The 10249-nt window shown below is 25.9% G+C and overlaps 1 protein-coding gene across 1 annotated transcript; it reads left to right on the plus strand.

Moving 5' to 3' along the window:
- The first annotated feature begins 205 nt into the window (after positions 1–205).
- On the plus strand, positions 206–9392 carry LOC145830587 (matrix metalloproteinase-21-like). Its single transcript, XM_082938277.1, has 12 exons — positions 206–500; positions 781–1079; positions 1266–1487; positions 2144–2354; positions 2533–2701; positions 3085–3272; positions 3489–3636; positions 4004–4133; positions 5039–5184; positions 6206–6390; positions 6631–6816; positions 8022–9392. Exons 1-12 carry the CDS (start codon positions 315–317, stop codon positions 8184–8186), a joined length of 2235 nt encoding a protein of 744 aa, XP_082794403.1. The 5' UTR covers positions 206–314; the 3' UTR covers positions 8187–9392.
- The last annotated feature ends 857 nt before the right edge of the window (positions 9393–10249 follow it).

Consider the following 10249-nt stretch of genomic DNA (forward strand, 5'->3'; position numbering starts at 1 on the left):
AAATTATAAGTTCTATTAGACAGATTAAAAATATCGCATGATTAGACTTCTTTTTTTAACTTAACAGTTTTTATCGCGTGCAGAATATTTAGTCAAACTGTTTTAAAAATAGAAAAAAAAGAAGTTAGTTTTAACGGCTATGGTAAAAAGCAATTTAACATAGCCAAGTCTTTTAAACTTTTTGATATCGTTTTTTTAGAAATCAAATGATTTTTAAACAATTAATAAGCTCTGAAAATTTACTCCCACACTTTGTCAAGCTAATTTTGTAACTCAAAAACGAAAGAAGCACCTCGTTTTTATTACGACGAACGATGATTTTTCGTGAAGTGAAAACAATTCCTTACCGGCAAATACTGATCATTAAGCCATTTTCTTTGTCTAACAAAGTTTTGATATGGTTTCAGTTTATTGCACTTATAACTTTGACATGTTCAGCAACTAACGATTTCTGGAATGAGCGTCCTGAAAACCAAAGAATGCCTGTAACATCTGCAAAAGTAAATAAAGCTGTGTGAATATACTTTAAGTAAATAAAATATCAAAGTAGTTTTTATAACATAAGTTATAAAAAAATACTGAATACTAGTTAAAAAAAGAACAAAACTTTATTGGCATTTATGTTTTGTTAAAAATGCGTTTTTACTAGTGTACTAAAGTACTAAAACTTTTATTAAGATTAAATAGTTAGATTTAAGACTAGAAAATTATTTTTTATACTTTTTTATTATTATTATTATTCTTTTGAAAGACATTTGACTGATAGATAACTTTTAAAAGGAGTACTTATCTAAATTCGGTTGGGTAAGACCTTCAGTTTGGTCCGAGCTATCTCCGTCGTTGCGTCAACTTCTGCTCTACAAAACTCCGACTGAACATTCGTCTGTGACTTATAAACCTGAATACAGAGAATATAAAATAAATTCGTACGACCTCACACAACTACTGCAGTCCTATAAGACTCAAAAAGTCACTGAAGCAAGATATGTTGAAGCTTTAAAAAACTTTCAGAATGAAAATGGTCTTCAAGTAAATGGAATATTAGATGAGGCTACCTCCTTTGTTATGCAACAACCAAGGTAGGCCCTGTATATGTAAATTTAAAAGTTTGTTAATCGATTATCTTTTGTTATAAATTTCAAAAAACTTAACTCAAACTAAGTAATAGTTATACTGTATGATTAAAAACTTTTAAATTTATAAAATAATGTTAGTTCTTCTGTTATTTTTTAAATAAAACAAACTTCTAAATATATAAAATACAGATGTGGTGTCCCTGATAAAACTACAACTACAAAAGATGAAAATATAAAAAGTAAAGTTGTTTTGGAAAACTTAATAACATTAAACATAACAAAAACGGTTAACAATGTTAATGAAAGCTTAACTAAAAAGCTTGATGATGAAACTAAAGTTAGGTCTAAAAGAACCATTCCTGAGTTTGGTGCAACAATAGTAACAGAAAACGATGTCGATGACTCAAACAGGTAAACTTAAATAGTCAAAATGAAAACTCTATTTTCATGAACAATAAATTTGGTAGCATAACTCAAATATTTTATAATTTAAAAATTTTAATTATTTTACCGATTTTATGTCTTACTACTTTAAATAAATATTTAAGTATTTCTTTTTATTTCTAACAAAACTTGTTTAAGTATATAATGTTATGAACAGACAAACAAAACTTAGAGCTTTATACGTTTTTATTAAAAAATATAACGTATTTTCCAAAATTCGATTTATTTTTGTACATTGTATAAGTTAGAAACGGTTTTTTTTTAATCATAAAAGTGTATAGGTTATGGTTAAGGTAATTTTTAAAAACAGGAGTTATAGTTTTGCGTTAAAAAAAGATTTTAAATTATTTTATTACAAAGAAACGTTTTAAATAAACTCAACAAAGAAGCGAATAAAGCCATACCTAAAATTGCATGTATATTCTAGGTAAAGCCTACAAATTTTAGATACTTTGTTAAAATACTCAACTTTTTTTAGTTAAATTTAATAAGAACCAAACATTTAAAAATATTACTTAAGTTTTCTAACCGTTTGTATAAATATGAGTATGATGTTTAGTTTTTTTTATTTTTAATAAATTATAAACGAATGCTACTTTGTTGAGCTTCAATTTATTGTACAGAGTAAAGCAGTTAAACATAGAACTAGAAGAACTAAGAAAAATATGGGCTAAAGATCGAAAAAACAAATATAATAAAAAAGATTCAATGATAAATCGCTTAACAAAAGTCAAAAATCTCAGTCAACAAGTAAAAAAACGGAAAAAAAGATCAGATCTTTTCAAGTTAGTAGAAGGACATGTGACCAGAAAGAATACTATAACATGGAGACTTGTAAGGATATATTTTTATCTATTCTAAGTAAACAGTACTACTTTTAACTTGTTTTTTAAGTACATACAAAGCTCGTTTCAATACAAGTTATCACTGCATTAATTTAGCCAAAGTTAACAAGATTTATAAACAAAAATAGAAGTAATCTATATGAATTCACACATTCTTTTTTTTTAAGTCAAAGAACTGGCCTTCCACCAATCCGTACATGACAATGAATGAAGTTTGGTTCACACTGAAACTCGCTTTTCGCATGTGGTCAGAAGTTTTACCAACATTTTTTCATGAGTCACCTTCCTCCGATGGATCAGATGAATATGTTGACATCTTGCTTGGTTTCGCATTTGGTTTGTGATTATTTTAATATAATTTTTTTTGTTAGTAAAATACAAATATTCAAAGCATCAATTAGGCGTAGTTTAAAAAACAAATTAAGCTGAACTAACTAAAACAAGTAACTACATAACAAAATATAATTTCAAATTGTTTTTAACTTTAGCTTTGTAACAATAAATGTTTAGATTACGTACATTTTTTATAAATTAAAAATGATTACCGTACGAAAAAAAGCAAAACCTCATATTTTTTTTTGATTATATGTTTAGTTTATATTACTGGCTTAACAATAATGTTCGTAAACTTTGTTTTCAAGCTTGCTAAGAAAAAAACATTTCAATCTTTATCATCAAAGAATGTTGTTTTTTGTAACAAAAATCATCTTTAAATCTAGGTCAACACAATGAATGCCCGGCGACATTCAACACTGCTCCCTTTGTTCGTGAGTATGCCCATGCGTGGCCGTTACCGTGGGCCCAAGTTCACTTCAACGACAACGAAATGTTTGTTCCTTTCAGCTGGTCGTCAAGCCACAAGAACGTTGTACTGCAAACAAACAAGCTTCCTATCAGTTTGCTTAAGGTAATTTAAGTACATATGAAAGTTAATAAGGGTTAATCAAGTAAAAAGTTTGTTTTATTTTAGAGTTTTTTGTAAATGCTCAAGTTCTAGTAATGAAAATCAGGATGTTTTATTTTCTCTAAATTTAAGGTGAAAAGTATGAAGCTTTAAGTTTTGCTATTATGTTTTCAACTTTTTGTTTTAATAGTAAACTATATGTAAAACTGAACTTACTAGGTAGCACTACACGAAATAGGTCATGCTCTTGGGTTGAAACACAGTAACAATAGGTCTTCGATAATGTATCCATTTTACAAGCCGTTTCAAAACAAAGAGATTGTTGAACTTTCCGATGCCGATCGAAATATGGTTCGTCAAATATATGGTGAGACCAATGTCTATAAAATTCTTTATTTTCTTTATAATCAACTTTAGTTGGTTTTAAAATTAAAATTTTGTTTAGAAAATTTTAAGTTTAAAAAAAAAACGTTAACTAATCACAAAAATGTTTGAATGCTATTACTTGTGTACACTTATAATACCAGTTAAGTATTAAAGTTTATAAAAATATCAACTATTCAGTAAAAAAATAAATTTACAGGTTACAGTATACTAAAAAAAATGTTTTATAGAAAACTAAAACTAATCAAAATATTAATTATATTTTTAATTAACTCAAAATGAGCGAGCTAGCTTTCTTGGACTAAATTTTAAATTTTCTTATGTTAGTTTACCAGTTAATTTTATTACAGGATATTGTAAAACTACCATCGATGCAATGTTTGATGTAGTTTTTGTACAAAAAAATGAGAGAAACGAATATTTTCTTAAATACAACACATTTATTTTTCGCAAAGGTTACTTTTGGATGTACAAAAACCAGTTAGTTCCGCTTTAAACTTATTTAACTAGTAAGGGAGTTTTCGGTATCCAACATACTAAACGTTAGTTTTATACAAACTCTTAAAGGTAGGACCGAATAAACTAAATTTAAAAATAAACAAACTTATTAACAAACATTCTTAAACTATTATTTATAAAATGTTTACTTAGTATTTTATCTCTTTTAATTTTTTTAATACTTAAAGTTTTTATTGAAATACTTTTTGCTTATATTGAACTAAAGCAAAACATCTTTCTCATACTGTTGCAATTAACGTTCAGTGAGCATAAACTTTGTGAGGTTTTTACTTAATTGACTTATCAATCACAATCAGCTTAACGGTCAACGTATTTGCTGGGATAAAATTTATTGTAACACATGAACCTTTTCTTTGAAACCTCCAATAAAAAATTCAAACCGCTAAGCCGTTTCTGCTCGCAGCCAACCGACGGAAGTGAGCGCGATTTGCTTATAACCTAAAGTCGCTGCTGGCACACACACGCCAGTGTATCGCACGAGAAATAAATGTTTCGAATACTCTTGTTTTGAAACATTGTACACAAACAATCTTGTCGATCACAACGTTTTAGTACATTTTAATCAAAATACTAGATCGGATTTTAAAGTTGTTTTGTCAACTATTAAATTACAAATTTAATGTTCCTCGTTTAACTTTAAGCTTGTTTTTTCGTTTCTTTAGCTATAGCTATTAAAAAAAGGTTATAAACAAAGGCTATGATTTTTAATTTTTGATTTAATTTATTTTAACTTTAGGTGTACCTTTTTTTCAGTTTTATCAAATTTTTATTGACGTTTAAGAAAGATTTAATGCTCAATAACATAGTCATATAAATATAATTTTCTATAAACATTAAAAAATTTGCATGCTAAAATTTTTTTTTAGAGTTCGTCGTCCAGTTTATGGGTATCCGAAAATGATCACAAAATATTGGAGAGACTTACTACCAAGTCCTGGAAATTATCATAACGGAATCGATGCAGTTGTTCAAACAAGAGAAAATAACATTTTCAGAACTTTGTTCTTTTTTGGTAGTTGCCAGTATACTAAATTTAATTTTAAAAAACCTTTTGTTAAATTATTGTTAAAGTTTTAAAATATTTTATAAGTTTTTAGAGTTCTGCCCCTAAAATTATTATATATATATATATATATATATATATATATATGTGTACAGTTAATGACTTATGAATAACTACTTAATATGTTTTATCTTAGTTTAATTCTTTCCAATTTAAAGTATTTAAATTTGTCTATATCTACCACGAAAATAATTTAAATTTATTTTTAAGATTTTCTGTGTTACTGTTTATATTTATGCTTAATTCATAAACATTGATAAGTAAATATAAATTTGATGCAATACACAATAAATTCAATCAAGAAGACTTTTACCCATAACTTTTATAGTTTTATATATCATACATAGTATTGTTAAATTTTACTTAATTTGCATTTTACTTAACTGGATTTTATTTTTGGTTTCATTAATCAAGATTTAAAAACTGACAAGCATGGTTAGATTTAGGATCTTTAGTATCAATAAAAAAATATTAATTTTGCTAATTTCAAATCATAACCCTAGTTATAATTTTGTGTTTTTCTAACCATTACTAAGGTAGAATTTTGTAGCAGTTTTTTATAATCTTGATAACCATATTTAGCTTGTTATACAAATAGGACAAGTACATAAAAGTAGAAACATATTAAAGTAAAATAATATAAAACTTATAGTAGTCAAAACAATTTGTTAATAAAAACTATAACTTTAAATATTATTAAGTATTTGTAATAACGGTTATGATTTTCACATCTATCCTGACGAATTGTAGATACACAGTGAAACATTGTGAAACGTGAAAAAAATTATGGATAACTAAAAGAAGAAAAACATATTTTTTGAAGTTTTTTTAGACTTGTGTTTTCTTCCTACAAAAATAAAATTTATTTTAGTCAAAAAAACATTTTTATTACGGTATAGTAAGTTAATTAAAAACCAAATGTTTTTTTAACATTCATATTTTGAAAATACTTATCAGTTTAACTTTGCAGGGGAGTATTTTGCTGAATATGATATGAGTCAAGAGCGAGTAAAAACAACTAATGCTAATGGAGTTAGATTTCCTATAAAAATTAGTGATGCTTTCAAAACAAAATACGGGCCAAAAATTAAAACTGTAGATGCAGCATTGTACAAATTTAATGAAAAGTTACTCTACTTGTTCAAAGATAATCTAGTAAGTTGATGTTTTCAACAGTTTTCTCTATAAAGGGCATTGTTTAACAAATATTTAAATATTGAGATTACTACACATATGATTAAATATCCATAAAAAAATCTTAGAATTTATCTTAAATGATTAGAAATTATTTAATTATTTTAAATTAAAATTTTTTTTTGAAAGTTTCTAATGTTTAACTACTTGTGTTTTTTTAAATATGATCATGCACAAAGTTTTATGAACTTATAACTACAGGTTTGGAGATACCGTTGGCCGTCTAAAACTCTGTACGATACTAGCTTAATTCAATCGTTATTTCCAGTAATGAACGACAAGCCGTATTTAAGAAAATGGAGCGATCAAGTGAGACGGGTTTCGGCAGCTTACTACTCTTTAACGGATGACTCTTATTACCTAATGTGGGGTACTAGATACTGGAAAGTAAGTTTCCCCTCATAAAATATATGTAATATAGTTAATTATATAATACTTTTTGGATAATGCTAACATTCGTTAAAAATTTCCAAGTATTAGCACTTTGAAATTTTGAACTGTTATCTAATTGTTATTAAGCTATATCAAAAATTAAAGCTAAGACATAATTAAGTTTAGATATATTGTAGTTTCTACATTGTCATATAATTTAGACCAATCAGGGCACTTCATCATAAATTCTAGAATGTCTAGTGTAAGTTTTGAAATTGATTTTGTGTACCTCTACATAAAGTTCGTGCACACTAAAGTTTTTGTGCACTCCAAAATAAACTTCGTGCACACTAGGGTGCACACTGTGAAGGCTACAAGTGTTATTGCACACTGATTCTTTTTTTTTCTAGTTTTTTTTTCAAACTTTTAATTTTATTATAACTTATACAATAAAGTATTTGTATAAGTACTGTTTAGATAACCTACTATTATATAAAAAACAAAGAAGCTTGTTTACAAAATGTTAAGAATAACCAAAAACTACTGTTAATAAGCGTACAAAAAAAAAAATTATACTCATATGTAGTGTTTTTAACTACTTTAAAACTAACTTCCTTAAAATATATAGTTATCTATTTATTATCTTTCAACTTTATTACATTTTTACAAAAGTAAAGACAGCCCTTGTAGTTTTTAAAGAACCAAGAAGTTTTATTTTTGCTAAACACATTAGAAACTGTAGTAAAAAAATATATTTCAATTAAAAGCCATGAAGATTGAATTTTAGGAATGATAAAACCTAACTTAATTTTTTCATTCCCCGTTAGTATTTATTAGGTTTAAATATATTAGATAGATTGTTTTTTTTTTTATTTTTCGGACTAAAGCACCAAAAAAATAAAAAAACTACCACCAAAATCATATTCGTAAAATTTTGTTTTTACTAATTGAATGAGCTTGTTGATGTGTATATAACGTGTTTTTGTGCTATTAAGCTTTTCATATTAAACATTTCAGCATTAGTTAGTTTCTAAATAAACTTAAGTTTTTATCTTGACGACAACAGTTTTTTCAAAGTATTTGTACTAAAAAATAACATTGTACATAAAACTTTCAAATGATTTTGTGTAAAAAACTCTACGACTTTTTTTTCAGGCAGCTGAAAAAAAAAGCAAAAACACAAACACTTTTGTAATAATTTTCTTTTATTATTATTTTAGGTGGACTCAACTGCAAGTAAAAAGTTATCAACACAAGCATACTACAGAAACGGACGTAGAATTATAAAATATATAAACCCTGTATCCCATCCCAAACTCATAGCTTCTAAATGGCTTCACGTATGCGATGTTGGACAAGAAGAAATAAATATGTCCTTGCCATAACGACGCCTTAGACAGATTAAAGAAATTCGAGGTATTGCAAAAGAAAAAAAAAATTTTAGTGTTCAACACCGTACCTAATGTCAGAATGCTATGAACTTTGAAAAACTAAACTTTTATTTTACTAATTGATTAGATTGTAGGGTATTGGTAGTAAAACATTTGTTTTATTGATAAGAACATAAATATACTTATAATTCATTTTTATAAAAACAACGCATGACTTTTTTAAAACTCAATATAGATAAGATTATACTTGCGTATACTTAAAAAAAACTACACTTATGAACTATAAAAAATGTTTAGGGTTGTAACTAAAAAGATAATGAGATTAAACAAAAAAGGCAATATATGATAAATGTATATTTTATTTGTATAATGCCTAAAGAAAACATATGAAAATAACTATTAAAAAATCAAAACCTTATATAAAACTACACGAACACTTAAAGTCACTGAGGGTTGAAAGATCGATTTTGTTTAATTATTATCGTTATTATAACAACGCATTAAAGTTGTGTTTTTTTACTATAATTAAAGCTCTAAACACAATCTACATGTCGACCACGCAATCTAGCTCCAGGCGGCTTATATATATATATATTTTTTACAAACCCTCGATAAAATTTTACCACTAAAAATTCTTTAAAGCAAAATATTTGAATAAGGTACTTTTGTGTATTGATAACTTGGCACGGTTGTGTCAATCTCATGGTTTGTTATCAAAAGTCATGCTTTATCTAAACCATAAACATGTTTCACAAGTATTTTTGTGGTCATCACAAATTGGTCCAATAAAGTTGACTAAATAGTATAAGTACATTAACATCGAAAATAAACCTATACATAAGTTCATTTATCTTAAAAAAGTTACTTTCAAGTTTAAATAAATATAACACAACTTAAGACGATTTAATAAACAGACTGTATTCAAAGCAGTTCTGCAATAATTTTACGTTCGTTATACTGATACAAACATCTTGCAAAAACTATTCAATTTTTTCTAGAAAAATTTGTTAACATACAACGTTAGAACTTTCACTAGATTGCTATACAATAAAATGGTTAAGTATTGTAAACACTTTACTGTCTTTTTAGAATTTATTAACAATTTATAGTATACTATATGACAAAATTTAAACTTTGTTGAAAATTAAGTAATTTTTAAATAAAAATTTTATTATTAAAGATAATTGTAAGTTGAAAGCAATTTAAAACTATTATTATAATTATTCTACCGAAGTTTTGAAATGTAATACAAATAGGTTTTGAATTTTAAAATATTGTCTGTAGATTTTATAAAAAAATTTATCATGTTAAAAGTAATTTTCATTTTAATTATAATAGTTTGTAGAAAAGTGTAAGACGAATGTATAATTTACATGATATGAAAGTATGTAAAACTTTTTTATCTTTTAATATGTTTTTAATGTTAGTAAATATTTGTAGGAACTGTTTGCATACAAATAAATATGCTACTTTTGTTGATTTTAGTTTTTATTAGTACGAGTCTAAAAATATTTCTACAAACTTTTTTTACAAACAGAAAATCCCTTTCGTCAAAGGTTTTAATAGTTATTAAAGAAAAATAATGACTTATTCTTCCTGTCAACTTTATTTTTTTAACTACCTTATGCTTGTAATTGTACTAAAAACTGACTGCCTATTTTATTGAATAAACTTCCACTGTGCATTGGCTTGAGGTCACTAATCTTGTTTATTTTATTTTCACTGCTTCTAATAAACTTATTAAACGAAATTTGGTTTTTTATCAAATATATGTAAGTAGTAGTTATTTAGCTCTTTTATTCTTATAGCAATATATAGTATAGTAGTGATAATATTAAATAAATTTCATCTTCCATTTATGTAAACCCTATTGTTAGCGGTAGGTTTTGCGTAATTTCTTACATAAAACTACCTTTTTATCTATGGTGTGATTGACACCTAAAACTTTTAACTCCTTTCCTGTTACTTTGGTGTGAAACTTCTCTAAAGATAAGTTTTAAGTCATTATTTTCAATTTTAAGTTAATCTTAAATATTTTCTGTGGCTGTTCTTGTTTA

The sequence above is a fragment of the Thalia democratica genome, chromosome 1 (assembly GCF_965202585.1).
Source record: "Thalia democratica chromosome 1, ktThaDemo2.hap1.1, whole genome shotgun sequence".
Lineage (NCBI taxonomy): Eukaryota > Metazoa > Chordata > Thaliacea > Salpida > Salpidae > Thalia > Thalia democratica.

Bases quoted from the DNA above. Each gene is read 5' to 3' on its own strand.
- LOC145830587 (XM_082938277.1), top strand. From the start codon at position 315: ATGATTTTTCGTGAAGTGAAAACAATTCCTTACCGGCAAATACTGATC. The intron at 501-780 runs GTAAATAAAGCT...AACTTTTAAAAG, and splicing joins TGCCTGTAACATCTGCAAAA to GAGTACTTATCTAAATTCGG. The intron at 3,273-3,488 runs GTAATTTAAGTA...TGAACTTACTAG, and splicing joins TTCCTATCAGTTTGCTTAAG to GTAGCACTACACGAAATAGG.